At 40.1% G+C, this 21,242-nt stretch overlaps 2 protein-coding genes across 2 annotated transcripts in view; one reads left to right on the plus strand and one right to left on the minus strand.

The window, feature by feature from the left end:
* The window catches only part of LOC124712502 (carbohydrate sulfotransferase 11-like), a 237,398-nt gene that overhangs the window by 66,536 nt on the left and 149,620 nt on the right, over positions 1-21,242 (plus strand). The gene's annotated exons all lie outside the window — the stretch shown is intronic.
* Positions 20,035-21,242, minus strand: part of LOC124712500 (calcium uptake protein 1 homolog, mitochondrial-like) — a 236,346-nt gene continuing 235,138 nt past the window's right edge. Inside the window, 1 exon segment of the mRNA XM_047242799.1 lies at positions 20,035-21,109. Coding sequence (XP_047098755.1) covers positions 20,955-21,109 — 155 coding nt within the window. The 3' untranslated portion in view covers positions 20,035-20,954.

Below are 21,242 nucleotides of genomic sequence, written 5' to 3' on the forward strand. Positions count from 1 at the left end.
GAAAATACGCACATGAGTTGTGATCAAGGATATACATTCTGCCGTGTGACTGATCATCCATCACCGAAGACATACATCTGATACAATGCATGAAAAGGCAGCTTATCAACTGTGTACCAGCTGATGTGCCTAAGGTGGTCTGCCCTTGGCAATTGGGAACCCACAGGGAGGCTGGCAGTTGTGTGCAGTGTCACCGAATTGTGCGTGGTGCATCGAGGTCAGGAATTATAGTGTTCTGTGCTGTATAAGAGATGCTGTACATATCTTGCTGGACCGTACCCTGGGTTACAGCGGAGTCAGCTGTTCTTGGCTCCACTTGGCGCAACATGACACGTGCTTTTGGGTACTACACTCTCATGTAGTGTAACATTACAGTGTTGTTGAAGTTCATATGGTGGCAGTGTTGTAGCACTATGAACAAGCTATCCTCTTGGCTGGGTTTTATGCCTAGCAGTTTAGGTTCATGTGTGATTATAGCTAGTTGCAGTTGCAGAAGCAGCTTAACATGATGCAGAGTGGCAAGAATATATTATCTGGCATGAGGTTTGTGTCCAGTAAAGCTCGTCATCAGTTCCACAATTGTGGGAGAGTTTTGTCATGTAACTGTTTGTTGTATGTGGCCTGTTACAACTGTTGTCCTGTAGCATGGGCCAGGCATTGCAGTAAGGCAGATATAGCTGTTGTATATTTATTATGCGTGGGGGGGGGGGGGGAGGGGGGGGGGAGGGGTGCAAGCATGGTATTGCTAATGATGTCAGTATGTTAAGCCAGGTAACAGATCAAAGTGACAAATCCGATAACTGTCAAACGAATTCCCATTGATGCAAACACAAATTCCGCTTATGCAAACAACAGGACTGACTACTGGAGGCACAACAGGGACAGTTTAGGTTGGTTAGAAAGTCTCCAGAGGATAGAAATCTTGACTGTCTGTGATGGTCTGGAAAGTGCATAAAGGGTACGATAGCAGAAGTTCTTGCAATACTTGTGCCATAGATGCTGAACATGTAATGACTTCTGGTAGATGAGAAGACCAGCATCTTAAATCATCTGAGGTGGCAGCTTTGCACCTATAGATTATGGTGCAGCTTGTGTGGTTGATGCAATAATCCTGGAATGTTTGAAACTCAAGTATCAAGCCAGGGATCAATATGTTGGTGCTGCATCTTGTTCAAAGTCTAATAAAAAATCAGACAATGATGGCCATTGTTGTGGTGCGGCAGTTGCAACAGCTTTAGGCTGCATTGCTTGCACACATTAGCATGATTCAGGTCTAGTCACTGTGTGTCGATTAAAGCACTAATAGCACTGACAGTGCACATAGGAGATGGAATCCATACAGCATCATCATGTGAAGCAGTTGATGTGTCCAGCATAGGAGATGGTTGCATTGTTTATGCATAATGGAACAAAATGAGTAAAATTCCATCCAGCACAGTTGTTGCACAAGTCATGGATCACCATTGAGGTAGATCTCCACTTTCCCTTTTTAATCACTACTGCTCTAGCAGTTTTCCATATTGCAGGAATCCTACCTATTCGCAAAGCCTCATTTAGTAATGGCACTGTGAGTGCACCTACCAGCCACATGATCTTAGAGTAAACACCATCCAGACTAGGTGCCTTTCTAGCTTTGAGCATGGAAATGGCAATAGCACCTTTTTCTTGAGCAAAAAGTGTCACCAACATCTGATAGTCATATTCATTATCTAGTACACTTCTAAGTTATGCTTGAATTTCGGTCTCTATGTTTGTGTTATCATCAGGAAGTAGGGTGGTTAGTAGATACTCTGTTGTTTCATTCCATCAACAGCCATTGAGCCATCCTCTGTACAAACTGTGAACATGACAGTAGGTTCTGTAATCTTTTCAGTCAATAGCTTATATGGTCTTCCCCATACGTAAAATTGCAGTTGCCTTGCAAAAACTTCTTCCAGTATATTCTTTTAGTTTCCTGAAGCGATATTTTGTAGCACATCTTAATTGCCTTGTATTCATGGAGCCTCTCAGTACGCTCCGATTGTCCTGCAGCACAATGATACGGTCTTCTTCTTGATATTATCCTTTGCGTCAGTTTGGGGCTCCATGGGAATGCAGCCTTACTTTTTATGATTTTATTTGGGATGTTAATGTCTTGTGCTCTTTGCAAGAGTTCAGTTAGTAGCTGTGCACCCAAGTCTACATGTACCAGAAGTGACTCCATTGGAAATTTTACGATGTAGGCAACTAAGCCATCCAGTCCATTTTCCTGATGTCTAACCCAATCGTGCTTTCCTCCACTTGTGTCCCTCTGTTACTGCCACTTTCCCCTTTGATGACAATTGCATTATGGTTACTGGATGTTATGTACTGGAGCACTTGCCAATTTTTAATCTTAGCTGCTGCCATGCGGTTTGCTACAGGGACATCTATGTTAGTGGCTACACCTACTCATCCCTCGAATATACTCGGCTGGCCTTCTAGATTTACAACAATGAGGTCCAGTTCCTGTATTGCACCCTCTAATATCTCACCTCGTTTGTCAGTTTGCCTACTGTGCCACAGAGAAGATTTTGCATTCGCATCTGTTGCCACAAGGAGACATGCACCTTGCCCACATAGAGCTACCGATCTGAGTTTATCTACATAAGGTCAGTGGGATGAGAATACAGCATGTATATGCTTACTATAATCCACTTTGTCTGTGTGTCCTTCACTTCTACTGTGACCATGTGCTTGTCACATAGCTGAGCCTCCTTAGTCACAGTGAATTTCCTACCTGTGATAACAATGGTAGACATTGCCTCATAGTGCACAGCAACTGTTAACATATCTGCAGATAAAAGTGGGAGTCTATAGTTTCTACAGTATATTATACCAACACTCAGCTCATCAATTAGTTTTCGTATTTCAGTCATAGCCAGTTCACTTCTCACAGTATTTATCTGTAGTATCTGTATCCTTCTGTGCATTTCAAGTGTAAACACAGCACTTTGGAGAGGGGAGGGCCGGGTCAAAGAAAAAATGTCCATATGATTTTACAAAATCCATCTATAAATGCTCAATGTCGAATTGTTCATTTCTGCTGTGAACACCTGCCAAAGAAGGTTATATAATGGTTTAAACTTTGTTGGAAGATTATTTACTCTCAAAAGAATCCTCTCCAATGGTCCAGATATAGGATACGTAACAGATTTCCCTTTGTGATGTCAAGCTCTGATAACAAGTGAGAGAGCAACCTGCAGTACACTGGGATCCTCCAAACGACTTAACTTCTAAATTATTAAAAATAAAGTTAATGATAAGGACCCAGCATTGCCCAAAAGCTAGAGACCTATTTGCTTACTAAACATCTTCCCCAAAGTTCAGGAGCATCTGCTCTGTGACTGGTTGCAGGAACACAGGGAGCTCTTGAGTCTAGGCCAGTGTCAATATGGACTCAAAAAAGGGAAGTGTATAGCTGACGCAGTTAACAGAGCTCTTCATATTGCAGAAAATATGATAGTGAAGTATGCAGTTGTGCTCATGATTGACATTTCAGGCACATTCAATAATCTTTGGTGGCCTATGATGTTTGCATGCCTCCAGGATCTTGGTGTCCCCAAATGCCTATATAACAGTAGATTATTGTAGCAGATGTATTGTGCAGTGGACTGCAGGGAAGAACAAGGTAATCAGAAAAGTTACCAAGAGCTGACCTCAAGGTTCCTTAAGTGGTCCACTATTCTGAGTTCTTAGTAAGAAACCCCTATTACATCTGTTAGATCGGGCAGATGCTGTGGAAGGCGGTGTTGCATATGCAGATAATATCCTAGTAGTTGTGTTGGCAGACTCCAGTGTGAGACTTGAGGAAAATGTGAATGACATGCTTGCACAAAAACAGCATTGGTGCAAGGGCAATGAACATACTATAGCTGTTCATAAAGCAACATGCGTACTTCTGAAGGGAAGACCTTCTCCTGCCAGAAGTCCCCAAGGCTTGAAGGAATTCCTGTAAAATGCAGCACTGCTTATGGATATTTAGGAATTCTTCTAGATGAGAAAAGAAACTTTCCAGAACATGAAAATACGTCACTCAGAAAGTGGCTAAAATTATGCATAAGACTGCCCATGCTGGCACTTCTTTTAATGCAGTCATATCACAATGCTATCTTCAGTGCCACAGTGGGTTTTGCTGCCAGCATCTGGGCACATCGCCTTTGACTAAGCAGCTACGAAACAATGCTCCGACGAATTCAGCAGAGCACACTTCTGAAGCTCACTGGGACCTCTAGCACTACTCCTGACAAGGATTACTGGTGATTCTCAGGATGTGTCTGATGGGTATTGTGGTACATTACAGGACAGCACTGTATTGGTTGGGGCAGGGGCAATGTGATCGTGTGTACAAGACCATAGGAACTCACATTACTGATAAGACATTTACAAGCCTGGACAGTAGATGAATTGCAGTTTGACCGGGACACTAGAAACACTGCAAGGTAGGTTTAAAATATATTCCCAAGCATCAGGGACAGGCTCAAACTGCACGACTTCGCCCCTACTCTAGGTATGGTGCACCTATTAACAGGCCGCGGTCCATATCCCAGACATTTGCATCAAATGGGATGTAGTAAACCAGTCTATGAATGTGGAGAGGAAGGCTCTGCTGATCATGTCATTCTCAGATGCCCCCTTTTTTTGGGTAGAGAGAGACTGCAGACAGTTTTACTATGATCTGCAAACAATTGTAAGTGACCAAAATTTGTAGACTACAGTTAATACAATTCCACATAGAATATCTAAATGGCAGCTGCTTAACTTTCTGTCTATAAGATAAAGTGGATGATCTGAATATCAAAACAATGTCAACAGATCACAAAAAGCGTTTCCTCCATTATAGATAATAACAAGCACATATAAATTTAATCAAGAGAAATTTTGATACACAGATATAAATAAATAAAGAACATTTTTTTAAAAAAAGGTAAGAGAAAAGAAAGAATGCTACTGCCGCCTATACAGGTGTGCATAGACTCAAGGATTGCTGACACTCGCAAATAACAGTGTAGGCAATGCACAGTGTTGTAGCAATACTGGGTTTAGAAGTAGGTGTAGTTGTAGTTTAGTTAGTTGGCAAACCTCGAGTTATTCTGAGGCTGCCATTAATATATATAGTAATAGGAGCTGGAAATTATTCGCTTGGAACTAAAGTTAATTCCTTTTATTTTATTTTTCTTGTCTTTTAATTGATTTTTATTTTCAATTTTGTTTTTTTTTTTAACATTAATATTAAAAATGGTTCTGTAACATAATTTATATACAAATATAAATCATTGTATGTCACCATGGTTATTTCCATATAACACGTCAAAAGTTTTTAGCGATAAATTATTTTGAAAGATCTCCACTGTGTAAGAGATTCACTAATAACATGGGTGACATGGTTATGATTAATAATGCTTTACTCCGACTGAGTACTATACAACTATACAGTGCAATGTTTTACACCAAACTGTCCTCATGTCTGCCTCTTGCAAATATCCCACTGTGTGGCTAAGACTCCTTGGTCAGCAATATCGTTGGCATTACCATCCCAACTTATACACCGAGGCAGTAGGATACACTAGACTTCACCTGGATAATGAGATTTCCAGACCTTAAACTGGAGTCCAGCAAGGAGATGATATAAAATCAAAGTTGTTATAGCACCCCTGGAGAAAGTCTTCAGCTCCTTAAACTGAGGAAAAATAAGAATAAATACATGTTAACGTCACATACCTAAGCTTCCTTAAAAGAAGTCTCTGCTGCATGTGCTGTTATCTACTTTACACAATACTCCCACTGCTTACTTCTGCTGAATAAATACGTTCTGCTTTAGGTGTACTGCCCCAAATAACAAGGAGTGACAATACACAAAATAAGCTAACGCTCGATGCCCCAGCAATATGGTTTTTTGTAACTTTCATTCCTTTCACTATAAATACGAGTTTTTGTGCGATTAAGACTTAAACTGTTTTCTATAAATCAATTGTAGGCTTGTTCAACTGTCATTTGAGCTTTATCTGGTAATATTTTGATTAGTATGTTTGTATCATAAGGAAACACATTTATTAATCCTTAAAGTCATTAGCTGAATTGACTGACAATGTACTTGTATGTGAGTAGAGTAGACTCAATAATGATCCTTGTGGATATTACACAGTATTTTCACCCTATGACATAGTCTGTCAATGTGACTCTCTACTTTGTTATGTGATTATGATCTTATATGTCAAAGAGGGATGCTATTAATGTCATACCATTTTGGTTCTACAAATCGACTTTTGTCCATCCACATAGGCAAACACTTCAAGTCATAGTATATACCAACAGAATATTTTTTCTTGTGTAGATCTGCCATGATTGAATCTGTGAGGTCTTGCACTGCTTCCTCTGTGGATAATCCTTTATAAAAGCCAAACTAGTAGGTAGTTAACAAGTTTAAGTGTAAAAGTATAGTTGACAATGCACTTGATAAATATGTACCTATTACAACAGTTCATGATGGGAGGGACTCTCCAAGTTATACAGTAACTGTAAAGAAACCTCTAATGAAGTGGCAACTACTGCACAACAGTTGTTAAATAAAGCACAGGGCTATATTGCACTACAGTTGTTAAACAAAGCACAACGCTATAGACAGAGATATGCTGAATGGAAGTTATCTGGCAGTCAAGAAGGTGATTCTTGAAGCTATCAATGACTGCTCTCATAAAACCAAAAGAAATTCTGGGAAACTGTAAAGACTCTCAGTGGTATACATATTAAATGTCAGTGGCATCATGAAAGAGCTAAAGTCATTAAACATGGCTCCAGACCCACCAAAGTTAATGTCCAGAGCCTCCTCACTGATGAGACAACAACTGAAATTGAGATTAGTCGTTCTGGAGGAATTGGAATGAGGAAAAATCCCAACTCCTACTTTAGAACAGTGCTGGAGACTAGTGCTCATTATGTTTGCAATGAGGTAATTTGAACAGAACTACCTCTTCTATGCTAAAAAGCACGTATTCTGAAAACATTCATCATGCAAAACTCATCCTGCCAGGCGATATCCCGAAAAGCCATGGCTCAATGTAATCAGGTATATGCACAATTTTTGCCTCCTGAAAAGAATTTGGTTCAGTACCACAGTGATGTTTATTCATGAAAGTATGTTTATATAAGCGTAGCAAAACAAAGTTTATGACTGGATCAACAGTTTCTTGTAGGGAGGATCCATCATGTAGTCTTGAATGGAGGATCAACAACAAAAGCAGAAATAACTGCATGTGTTCCCCACAGAAGTGTATTGGGATCCTTGCTGTTCATGCAGTATATAAATGACCTGAAACAATATTAATAGTGCCCTTAGATGTTTTCCAAATGAAGTAATTATTTATAAAGAAGTAATATCTAAAAAAAAGAATCACACGAATATTCAGTAAGATTTTGATAAAATTTCAAAGTGGTGCAAATAATAGCAAGTTGTTTTGAATGTTCAGAAATACAAATGATGCCTGTCATCTGGGGTCCAAGGTCATAATTGGATCACTCCAGCAACTGGCAGAGACATTTGAGAAGACCAGCCTTGCATATGGAGTTTCAACGAAGCTGACAATGCACACCATTCTCCACAGAACTGATCATGTCCTCTGGTTCTGAGTCGAGTGGAAGGATTGAACCAGAGACTTCGAAGGTTCTGTGACAAGCTAGACTGCAACTTTTTGGACTTGTGGCATAGGGTTGAGAACTGTAGGGTGCCCATAAATAGCTCATCTTCATCATTTGTGAGTGGCTAGATTGGACTGAGGAAAAAATTGGACTCTGTGACAATTGGAGTTAGTACAGGCACTGATGACTGCACAGTTGAGTGCCCCACAGGCTGCTACTCAAGCAGCTAACGTCTGCAGCTTGTGTTCTAGTGGCTAGCATTGCTGCCTGTGGATCATGGGGTCCCAGGTTCAATTTCCGTCCGGGTTGGGGGATTTTCTCTGCCCTGGGACTGGGTGTTTGTGTTGTCCTCATCATTTCATCCTCCTCCTCATCTTCATCATTTGTGAGACTGGCTACATTGGACTGTGAAAAAAACTGGGCTCTGTAACAATTGGAGTTTGTACAGGCACTAATGACCACACAGTTGAGTGCCCCACAAACCAATCATCATCATCATCATCATCATCATCAGGTAGCTGACTGTGTGAGGGGTGCACACAAGGTTTTTTTTTTTAGATTAGGTGATTCTCCATCCAATCCAGATAATGATAGCAGTATGAAACCTGGAAGAATCAGTGTAAGATTAAAACAAGTGCCTCCCACAGGTAAGAGTATTAAAATCCTAATGGTAAACCGATGAATCTTTTGCAACAAAGTGCCAGAGTTTGAAGTGCTTATGAAAAGCAATGAAGCTCACATAATACTAGGTGCAGAAAGCTGGTTGTAACTCAAAATTGTTAGCAGTGAGATTTTTGTGGAAAATTTAAGTTTATGTTGAAAGAATGGGCAAATGGGGAATGGGGGTGTAGCATGTGGTGCATTTGTCGCAGTAGACAAGAATCACACTCTCACCAAGATAAACATTGAAACTGCATGTGAGATTGCTAGTGCAAGAGTCAGTATCAGGCGTGGACATAAGATAATTGGATCCTTCTATCACCAGCAGGCTCATCTTCTGATGTAACCAAAAACTTCAGAGAAAATCTGTTCACTTGTAGGTAAGTTCCACAGTCACACTGTAATCATTGGTGGAGACTTAAACCAGCTACAGTTTTGTTAGTGATGGGTGTGATAAACATCCTGTGAAACTTTACTAAACGCCTTCTCTGAAAACTGGCTACAGCAGATAGAACCCCAGTCATGATGTAAATATATATTTCATCTATTGGCAGCAAACAGATTGGTTGGTTGGTTTAAAAGGGGGGAAAGGGACAAAACTGCTTGGTCATCAATCCAACAAACAGACCTGACCTCTCGGAGGATGTCCACAGGGCAAGAGCATGTTGAGGAACTCTGGCTCAAGTTTAAAAAAATAGTTGATCATGCACTAGACAGATATGTACCCAGTACAACAGTTCATAGTGACAGGGAAAATCCTTGGTATACAGTCACCATAAAGAAACTTCTAAAGTAAGAGAGATCAGAGCATAATAGGTGTAAAATGAAGTGTAGGGCTATAGATAAGGATATGATGAGTGAAACACATTTGGCTGTCAAGAGAGCAATGCATGATGCCTTCAATGACTACCATTGAAGAATATTGTCAAGTGATCTTTCATAGAACCCCAAGAAATTCTGGTCATACGTAAAGGCTGTTAGTGGCACCAAAGTTAGTTTCCAGTCCCTAGCGAATGAGACAGGAACTGAAATGGAGGGTAGTAACACAAAAGCTGAAATGCGTAATTCTTTTTCAAATCTTCCTTTACGGAGGAAAACCCAGGACAATTGCCCCAATGTCATCCCCAAACTACTGAGGAGATGAATGAAATAAATATTAGTGTCAGTGCTGTTGAGAAGCAGCTAAAATTGTTAAAATTGAACTAAGCTCTAGGACCCAGTGGAATCCCTGTCAGATTCTATAGCAAATTTGCAGCTGAGCTAGCTCCTCTTAAACTATAATCTATCATAGACTCCGTGGCCAAAAAGTCATGGCCAGTTCTCGGAAAAAAGTACAGGTCACACCAGCCTACAAGAAGGGCAGTAGAAGTGATGCACTGAACTACCATCCAGTATTCTTCACATTGATTTGTTGTAGAACCTTAGAACATATTCTGAGTTCAAAACATAATGAGGTATCTTAAACAGAATTACCTTCACAATGCCAACCAACACGGATTTTGAATACATCAATCAAGTGAAACCCAACTTGCACTTTTCTCACGATATACGGAAAGCTTTGTATCAGAGGAATCGGGCAGATGCAGTATTTCTTGATCTCTGAAAGGAATTTGACTCAGTACCACACCTACACTTATCATCAAAAGTACAATCATATTGGAGTATCAAGTGCAATTTGTGACTAGATTGAGGACTTTTGATCTCTGAAACGAATTTGACTCATTACCACACCTACGCTTATTATCAATAGTACAATCAAACTGGAGTATCAAGTGAAATTTGTGACTAGATTAAGGACTTTTTGGTAGGAAGGATGCAGCATGTTATCTTGGATGAACAGTTATTGTCAGCTGTAGAAGTAACTTCGGGTATGCCCCAGGGAAGTGTGTTGGGACCCTTGCTGTTCATGTTATATATTCCTGACCTCGCAGACAATATTAATAGTAAAATCAGGCTTTTTGCAGATAATGCAGTTATCTATAATGAAGTACTATCTGAAAGAAGTTGCATAAATATTCAGTCAGATCTTTATAAGATTTCAAAGTGGTGCAGACACTGGCATGTTGTTCTAAATTTTCAGAGACGTAAAATTTTGCACTTCACAGAACAAAAAAAATGTAGTATCCTATGACTATAATATCAATGAGTCACTGCTGAAATCAGCCAATGTAAGTGGGTGTAACACTTTATAGGAATATAAAATGGAGTGATCACGAGTTCAATTGAGGGTAAAGGTGGTAGCAAGACTTCGGTTTACTGGTAAAATACTTGGGAAGTCCAATCAGTCTACAAATGAGATTGCTTACAAATCACTCATGTGACTGGTTCTAGAACATTGCTCAAATGTGTGGAACCTGCAACTGACAGAACTAATAGGTGATACTGAATGTATATAGTGAAGGGTAGTATAAATGGTCACAGGTTTGTTTAATCCATGGGAGAGATACTGAAGGAACGGAACTGGAAGACTCTTGAAGACTGACTTAAACTATCCTGAGAAAGTCTACTAAAACATTTCACGAACTGGCTTATATGATTACTCTACGAATGAAGTACAATCCCCTATGTATTGCTCACATAGGGATCAAACATGGGAAATCTAGGATGGAATGTAGCAAAATTATGAAAAGGGAAGTTGCTATTCACCATATAGTGGAGATGTTGAGTCGCAGGTAGGCACAACAAAAAGACTGTCACAAATAAAGCTTTTGGCCAGTAAGGCCTTTGCAAAAAAAAAAAAAAAAAAAAAAAAAAAAACAACACACAGAAACAAATGCAACTCACACACGACTGCAGTCTCGGGCAGCTGAAGCCACACTGTCAATATATATATATATATATATATATATATATATATATATATATATATATATATATATATATGTGTGTGTGTGTGTGTGTGTGTGTGTGTTTCTATTTTTGACGAAGGCCTTACTGGCTCAAAGCTGTATATGTGACACTCTTTTTGTTGCACCTATCTGCAACTCAGCATCTCAGTGAACAGTGTGAATATGTCAGCGGGTATGACGCTGCGAAACTTGTTTTTTTTGTCTTAATTAAACCTCATTAATGAGGATACTTCATTGTTAGCACCTGGTCATCACAGTCATAGAAATAATTCCTTATGGGGCCCATTTGAATAAGGAACATTCAAATGAAAAGGTATGAAATGTCATAACAACCAAAGTGATTGAAATTTGCAGATGCCAACTTGGGTGAAGTAGTGAGACACGTAGGGATGTGAACGCAGTGTCCGTCTTGCTTATGCACATGACGCAGGGCAAAAGCAGGCAGTTGTGTGTTCAATGTCTGAGGTCCAATACCCATCAAATTCCTTGAGCATGGAAAAACCATTAACAGTGACATGTACTGTATGACATTCTACATCGTATACAATTCCATTAAGACCAAACGCCCTGGACTCCTCTCAGAGGGTGTGATTCTGATCAACGATAACACATCTCCAAGGTCACACAAAGTGTAATGGCTACATTCAAGTGGGATAAGTCTGAGCATCCATCCTACAGCCCGGACATGTTGCCCTGTGACATCTATGTGTCTGGGCCACCATAAACATCTCAATGGGAAGCACTTCAAGTTGAATGATGAACTAAAGGACACAGTGGAGGACTGGCTCCTATCACAAGGGAATTTTGAGGCTTGTGAAACATTGGGGCAATTGTGCTCAGGCCTCTGGTGATTACTTTTGAATAAAAACTTCAAATATATCCACAGTGTCATTTCGTACCTTTTCTTTTGAGCACTCCCCATATTTCAGTAAAAACAGTTGGATTTATAAATGAATTATCAATCAGTATCTGAATATGTTTTGTATTCAGATTGGAAAATAGATGATAGACCTGGGTGATTCCTTTGGAAAATTTTTGTTTATTTTTCAACCAAGTCTTGCTTCTCTGTCCAAGATTGCTCACTATATGTAAGCCTAATACTGGTTTTAACTACTTTGCTTATAAAGAAGCCTACATGTGAGTTTTTTCTCTGTTCTATTTGTCTGTAATAAAATGGTACTTTATTTTTCAATTTGATCTTATTTAACTTACCTTCCAACTCAACTAACATATCTTTGGGTCTGAAAGTGCCATAATTTATTGTTCCTATGTAAGACATGGTAGAAGCAGCTGGGTGCATTAAGTCTAAACCATTGTTTATTTAACTAAATTTTGTATGGCAATGCACAGGTGCAGAAGAATAGCAAACTGTGCCCCGTGCCCTAAAGCCATTTCCCAAGTTGTTGTTGTTGTTGTGGTCTTCAGTCCTGAGACTGGTTTGATGCAGCTCTCCATGCTACTCTATCCTGTGCAAGCTTCTTCATCTCCCAGTACCTACTGCAACCTACATCCTTCTGAATCTGCTTAGTGTATTCTTCTCTTGGTCTCCCCCTATGATTTTTACCCTCCACGCTGCCCTACAATACTAAATTGGTGATCCCTTGATGCCTCAGAACATGTCCTACCAACCAATCCCTTCTTCTGATCAAGTTGTGCCACAAACTTCTCTTCTCCCCAATCCTATTCAATACTTCATCATTAGTTATGTGATCTACCCATCTAATCTTCAGCATTCTTCTGTAGCACCACATTTCAAAAGCTTCTATTCTCTTCTTGTCCAAACTATTTACCGTCCATGTTTCACTTCCATACATGGCTACACTCCATACAAATACTTTCAGAAATAACTTCCTGACACTTAAATCTGTACTCGATGTTAACAAATTTCTCTTCTTCAGAAACGCTTTCCTTGCCATTGCCAGTGTACATTTTATATCCTCTCTACTTCGTCCATCATCAGTTATTTTGATCCCCAAATAGCAAAACTCCTTTACTACTTTAAGTGTCTCATTTCCTAATCTAATACCCTCAGCATCACCCGACTTAACTCGACTACATTCCATTATCCTCGTTTTGCTTTTGTTGATGTTCATCTTATATCCTCCCTTCAAGACACCATCCATTCCGTTCAACTGCTCTTCCAAGTCCTTTGCTGTCTCTGACAGAATTACAATGTCATCGGCGAACCTCAAAGTTTTTATTTCTTCTCCATGGATTTTAATACCTACTCCAAATTTTTCTTTTGTTTCCTTTACTGCTTGCTCAATATAGAGATTGAATAACATCGGGGAGAGGCTACAACCCTGTCTTACTCCCTTCCCAACCACTGCTTCCCTTTCATGTCCCTCAACTCTTATAACTGCCATCTGGTTTCTGTACAAGTTGTAAATAGCCTTTCGCTCCCTGTATTTTACCCCTGCCACCTTTAGAATTTGAAAGAGAGTATTCCAGTCAACACTGTCAAAAGCTTTCTCTAAGTCTACAAATGCTAGAAACGTAGGTTTGCCTTTCCTTAATCTTTCTTCTAAGATAAGTCGTAAGGTCAGTATTGCCTCACGTGTTCCAGTATTTCTACGGAATCCAAACTGATCTTCCCCGAGGTCGGCTTCTACTAGTTTTTCCATTCGTCTGTAAAGAATTCGTGTTAGTACTTTGCAGCTGTGGCTTATTAAACTGATGGTTCGGTAATTTTCACATCTGTCAACACCTGCTTTCTTTGGGATTGGAATTATTATATTCTTCTTGAAGTCTGAGGGTATTTCGCCTGTTTCATACATCTTGCTCACCAGATGGTAGAGTTTTGTCAGGACTGGCTCTCCCAAGGCCGTCAGTAGTTCCAATGGAATTTTGTCTACTCCGGGGGCCTTGTTTCGACTCAGGTCCTTCAGTGCTCTGTCAAACTCTTCACGCAGTATCGTATCTCCCATTTCATCTTCATCTACATCCTCTTCCATTTCCATAATATTGTCCTCAAGTGCATCGCCCTTGTATAGACCCTCTATATACTCCTTCCACCTTTCTGCTTTCCCTTCTTTGCTTAGAACTGGGTTTCCATCTGAGCTCTTGATGTTCATACATGTGGTTCTCTTATCTCCAAAGGTCTCTTTAATTTTCCTGTAGGCAGTATCCATCTTACCCCTAGTGAGATAAGCCTCTACATCCTTACATTTGTCCTCTAGCCATCCCTGCTTAGCCATTTTGCACTTCCTGTCGATCTCATTTTTGAGACGTTTGTATTCCTTTTTGCCTGCTTCATTTACTGCATTTTTATATTTTCTCCTTTCATCAATTAAATTCAATATTTCTTCTGTTACCCAAGGATTTCTACTAACCCTCTTCTTTTTACCTACTTGATTGTCTGCTGCCTTCACTACTTCATCCCTCAGAGCTACCCATTCTTCTTCTACTGTATTTCTTTCCCTCATTCCTTTCAATTGTTCCCTTATGCTCTCCCTGAAACTCTGTAAAACCTCTGGTTCTTTCAGTTTATCCAGGTCCCATCTCCTTAATTCCCACCTTTTTGCAGTTTCTTCAGTTTTAATCTACAGGTCATAACCAACAGATTGTGGTCAGAGTCCACATCTGCCCCTGGAAATGTCTTACAATTTAAAACCTGGTTCCTAAATCTCTGTCTTACCATTATATAATCTATCTGATACCTTTTAGTATCTCCAGGGTTCTTCCATGTATACAACCTTCTATCATGATTCTTAAACCAAGAGTTAGCTATGATTAAGTTGTGCTCTGTGCAAAATTCTATCAGGCGGCTTCCTCTTTCATTTCTTAGCCCCAATCCATATTCACCTACTACGTTTCCTTCTCTCCCTTTTCCTACACTCGAATTCCAGTCACCCATGACTATTAAATTTTCGTCTCCCTTCACTATCTGAATAATTTCTTTTATTTCATCATACATTTCTTCAATTTCTTCGTCATCTGCAGAGCTAGTTGGCATATAAACTTGTACTACTGTAGTAGGTGTGGGCTTCGTATCTATCTTGGCCACAATAATGCGTTCACTATGCTGTTTGTAGTAGCTTACCCGCATTCCTATTTTCCTATTCATTATTAAACCTACTCCTGCATTACCCCTATTTGACTTTGTGTTTATAACCCTGTAGTCACCTGACCAGAAGTCTTGTTCCTCCTGCCACCGAACTTCACTAATTCCCACTATATCTAACTTTAACCTATCCATTTCCCTTTTTAAATTTTCTAACCTACCTGCCCGATTAAGGGATCTGATATTCCATGCTCCGATCCGTAGAACGCCAGTTTTCTTTCTCCTGATAACGACATCCTCTTGAGTAGTCCCCGCCCGGAGATCCGAATGGGGTACTATTTTACCTCCGGAATATTTTACCCAAGAGGACGCCATCATCATTTAATCATACAGTAAATCTGCATGCCCTCGGGAAAAATTACGGCCGTAGTTTCCCCTTGCTTTCAGCCGTTCGCAGTACCAGCACAGCAAGGCCGTTTTGGTTATTGTTACAAGGCCAGATCAGTCAATCATCCAGACTGTTGCCCTTGCAACTACTGAAAAGGCTGCTGCCCCTCTTCAGGAACCACACGTTTGTCTGGCCTCTCAACAGATACCCCTCCGTTGTGGTTGTACCTACGGTACGGCTATCTGTATCGCTGAGGCACGCAAGCCTCCCCACCAACGGCAAGGTCCGTCTATTATTCCCAATTTTTTCCACCTGGGAAGGAATGCCAATGTTACAGAAACTCTTGTGGGGCAGTATGGGTTCAGACAGCCATTCCCTTGGTTCACTGGCTTGACAGAGGCTGAACTGTTTAGATCTATATGCAAACAGTGCAAACCTCGGCTTGCAGCAGTCCCCAACCTGGCTTAAATGCTTCTAAATCTCATAAATTGCAATAAAAATGATCAGTTTGCATGCTGATCACGTACTAGTAGTGACCAATATTATCATTTAGCAGTCAGCCTGTATGTCATCCATTCAGTCCAGAGGGTAACAGACTTTGAATTACAACTCATCATCCCATCTGTAGTGGAAGTTGTTGATTAGCAAACAATAGTAACAGGTACTGCAAAGACAGTGGAAGGAGAATATATTTAATTGCGATGTTCTTAAAGTAAAACAAAGGGGTTAATTTGAGAAAATGGTATGCACCTTTCCTAAAAGCTCATAATTTGCAAACGACAAATGACTGTTTCTAGTTATCAAATGTGTCATTAACTTCAAAGCACTAGAAAGCATGCTGTGGTATGTGAATTGCATTGACTATGCAGGCTGCTAGGATTACACAAAAATACATGTCTTCTATGAAATAATTACATCATACACTTTTCAATCATATTGCTTGTTGAAATACAAAATTGTTCATTCTGTTTGAGGATGCTTCTGTTAATTTTTCTTTGGATTTTATTAGTTGCAATACCTGCAGAAACCAACTTCCTGGTGAGGACAGGCAGGAAGAGCAATAGCAATGATAAGAATAGAAGAGTGCACACATGCTCTGTCTCTATATACATGAATTGAAGTCACTGCTCTTCCATCTAAACATTTGGTCTTATCTCAGGAATTGATGTACAGATTCTGGCTAATAGAAACACTGATTCGTGAGGGAGGTTAGTGTACTTAATTTACAAATATTTTGAGGAAATTTTCTGAATTATGATGAACTGAAGTCCCTGCCTGCTGTGAAAACGGTGCCATTGCCACCTACCATTATATTCACAAGCCTAGAGAGTGGCAACAACTTGAAGACAGCAACAAAGCTTGACCAAATTCCACACCAGGCCTCGTGCTCTAGTGGTGAAATGCATGCCTGGAAGTGAAAGGTTGTGGGATCAAATCCCAGCTGCACTTTTTTTCCCACACTACCTTTTAACCTAGCATTCACCTCTCAAATTTGTGGAGATCTGCCAGAATGCATGTTAAACTATAGGTCCCGTTCCCTGGCCGGATAACTAGTTAGAGACATGAAAGTTGCCTTAGTGAAATCCGGTCGATTGCAATCATTTAAGAACAACTGCTTAGTGAAAAATGATGTCAATCCTAAATCTGTGGTTTTCAATTTTTTATGTGGAAAGTAAAACATTTTCCAAAAAAACTGCAGGATCAGATGCAGTTTTGCTTCATTTATGTAAAAAAAGTTTTTCAGTAGTACAGCAGATGACTCAACTTTCAGCTTTCTTTGAATAAACACAGATTTAAACATAATTATTTGTGTGGTAGGGTGACTATGTCTGCCATAAAGGTCTGCGATAAAGAATTGCACAGTGAGTCTCACCGGTGCATCAGTGCATACTAAGCTTTGCAACAGGGGAGCTGTCATGGGCTGCATATTTACATAAAGCCTGTCTTTTTCTTTATTTTACTCACAGACGCGCGCACGCGCCTGCTGTGAAAACGGTGCCATTGCCACCTACCATTGCGTACATGTGTGTGGGCGCGCGCACGCGCACGCGCATGCGCACACACACACACACACACACACACACACACACACACACACACACACTCTCTCTCTCTCTCTCTTTTTTGCATCCATGATTCACATAGATTATTCACCCTGTATTAATCAGAGAATCAGAGTAATTACATAATGATGTGCTCCTGTAACTGCTATGACATGTAACACCAAATGCCAATTAAATATGAAGCAGATAACATTGATGCCTCCTGAGAACTTTAGTGGCATCTGCTGTTTAAATCATTTAAGTTATATGAAAGTGATGATATTCAGTTAACTACGGTTGTTTTGCAAAGTCAAACAATGGAAAATCCAAACTGGAATACCAACAATATTACAAAAAGGATAGACTGTTACTCACCTTAAAGATGAAAAGAAAAGGAAACACACACACACACACACACACACACACACACACACAAGCAGGCACACCTCACGCATACATGACCGTTCTCTCTCGCTGCTGCAGCCAGAATGCAGTGTCATCATGTCGAGTGGAAGCAGCAGTCTGGAGTGGGGGGCAGGAAAGGGAAAGGGACAGCACGTTACGGGTTGGGGGAGAGGAGTCAGCACTGCCTGAAGGAGTGTGCAGGAGCTATATGGTGCCCAGACAAGGTTATGGCTCGCGTTGAGAGGCTGTGGGGCAAATAAGGGTGTGAGGGGGAGGCATGAGGAGCAGAAAAGGAGAGCAGCAGAGAGGCAAAAAGACCAGTGGTGCTGGCACAGAGCAGAAAGCTATGAGGGTGGGGGACATGAATTTGGAGGAGGCGATAGGACAGAGGGGTTGGAAACTACTGGGTGAAGGATGAGGCCTTAGGTCAAGGCCACGGTGATTTCAGGAGTGGAGAATGTGTCATAAGGATAACTCCCACTGCGCAGTTCAGAGAAGCTGGTGGTACAGGGCAGCATTCAGATAATCTGGATTGTGAAGCAGCCATTAAAATTGAGCATGTTATGTTCTGCTGCATTTTGTGCCACAGGATGGTCCACTTTTCTCTTGGTCACAGTTTGGCAATGGGTGTTCCTGGCAGATAGAAAGTTGGTAGTCCTACTAATATAAAAAGCTGTGCAATAATTGAAGCAGAGTTGGTATACGACATGGCTGCTTTCACAGGTGGCTGAGCCTCTGATGGGGTTTGATAAGTATGAGAGGATAGGAATAGGAAGTGCTGGGTGGATGGATTGGGCAAGTCTTGCACCTGGAACTTCCACAGGGATGTGATCACTGTGGCAAGGGGTTGGGACTGGGAATGGCACAGGGGTGGATGGGCAATGAAATATCACTTTAGAGTGGCTGCAAGAATCTTGGTTAGGATGTCCCTTGTTGTCAGGGCATCATTGTAGATAATCAAAGCCCTGACAAAGGGTGTGTTTCAGTTGATCCTCTCTGATGTGGTATTGGGTAACAAAGAGGGGGGGAAGGAGGGGGAGTGCTCCTTTGTAGCTGCTTCCTGTGGTAGCGCCTGTCTGTGAAGGCCTTTGTGAGACTTCCAGCATATTGGGCAATGGAGTTTTTGTCACTGCAAATATGCCATCCATGGGGGACCATACTGTATCGGAGGGATTTTTGATGTGGGAGGGATTGTACCTGTCGAAATGCAGGTACTGTTGGTGGTTGATGGGTTTAATGTGGGCAGAGGCATGGATGGAACTATCACAGAGGAGGTGGTCAACACTCAATAAGGTGGCACTTTGGATTGTGGGGAATCAGATGGAGTGGATCAGAGAGAAGGTGTTGAGGCTGTGAAGGAATGAGGAAGGGTTGTCTTGGCCCTGAATCTAGATAATAATGGTATTGTCAATGAATGTGAACAAGACCAGGGGACTGGGATTTTGGGAGGCTAGGAAGGCTTCCTCTAGATGATCCAGAACAGAAGCTGCCTTGGTGGTGCCCATGGCTGTGCCATGGATTTGTTTGTATACCTTCCCAACATGCAGCATCCTGGAAATAAAATTATACTGCAGCATCCTGGAAATAAAATTACACTACACAAGTCATCCAGCCATAGATGATTTGTGCTACACAAGTGAAGCTGGAGTGTGTCACTATCAAGAAACTAAATACAAGTTTTTGTCTATGTATTATGCATAATTGGTTAAATATCAGTGCTTTCAGTCTACACACAATTTATTTCCCTGTGTTTCTGCATCATGGTTTATCTATGTTTACAATTTGTTTATTTTGTTTTTAGGTTTATAAGTATGATTTTGGAATTCCTAGCACTACTCTATACCATTATTCAAGCAGAAACAAATCTACTAATGTTGCTACTCTAAAACAGAAAATGACATTCCTAACCAGCATATGTCCAAAATATTATAATTATTTGTAACAATCCACTTAGTATTTTAATAGTTGCTACTTTACCTTTATTGTGAACTTATTTTGATTTATCTGAAATGGTAGAGAACCTGAAAGACCACATTAAAATGTTGCTGTTTTATTTGTTTTCACACAGAAAATATTACTGAAATGCATATTTAGTATAACAAATTTATTCACATTGTTAGTAGCTAACAGTGAACTTTCCAGCAAATAACAGAGTGAGACAAAGACGACAAATCAACTGCACTGTACACTTTCAAATAAAATTTTAAGTACATTAACAATGTTAAAGTTTAATGAAACACAACTTTAAGCAGTATACAGCAACAACCTGTTTACTTAAAAACAAGGAAAAATACAGAAAAAGAAAATAATTTATAAATGTATTAAATTCATAAGATTTTATTTACACTCAGTTGTTATTTTCTAGAGTTTTGTGCAGTTACCAATATGGTATATTCTAACAGCAAACACTGTTGCAAAGCTGTTCGGTGTGAACTATTCTGAACCACAACACTGTGCTCTTGGTAGCAAAACAGGAAGATGTCAAAAGGAAGTAGATGAATTATCATCAGTTATGCATAAGTTAACTTAATTAACTTTGTTAATTTAGTTCCTTGAATTAAGCTTTAATGTATCTCCCACTTCTATGAAATACATGCTGCTCTTGCTAATGTGAGAGTAAGTACACATGTGACACCAGAAGCAACTTCAGTCGTGGAGTGCAGATCACAATGAATGCTAGCGGTACAGTCTGCACGGTATGAAGAAAAATCCTACACATATGCTGTACCTTCCATGACTGCTACGTAGCAATATTTAATGAAATTGTTGTCTTTATGGGGTCTACTTTCCCCACCTGCTATCATTTGTATTCATCACCTGCTATCATTTGTATTCATCACTCTCACACATCTCATATGTGCAATATATTTTAAGTGAAGGAAGACATTAAGTACAAGAAACACAACAATCATTTTTCTGCAGATGGTAGCAGGAGAGATTCCAAGTGAATTTTCTTAGATGTCGAGCAGTGTTGGTTTTGTTTCACGAGCACATTTTGTCACGGACTGTATGAGTTTTACAAATCCAGTGTCCTTTGGTTTTTCAAGACCTCTGAGAAGTCTGTTCTTCATCACAGAGACAAACTCACGGTTACTCAGTTGACCATCCACTGTAAAAAAATAGGTGAAATCACTTTTAGAGTTTTTTGTTTTTACAAGTAATATTGTGTTACAATGATCACATAACAGTAGAGATATTCAAATCATAAACAATGAACAAAACAATTCTTAAAAGCTTTCCCA

Source organism: Schistocerca piceifrons, chromosome 8 (genome assembly GCF_021461385.2).
Source record: "Schistocerca piceifrons isolate TAMUIC-IGC-003096 chromosome 8, iqSchPice1.1, whole genome shotgun sequence".
Taxonomy (NCBI): domain Eukaryota; kingdom Metazoa; phylum Arthropoda; class Insecta; order Orthoptera; family Acrididae; genus Schistocerca; species Schistocerca piceifrons.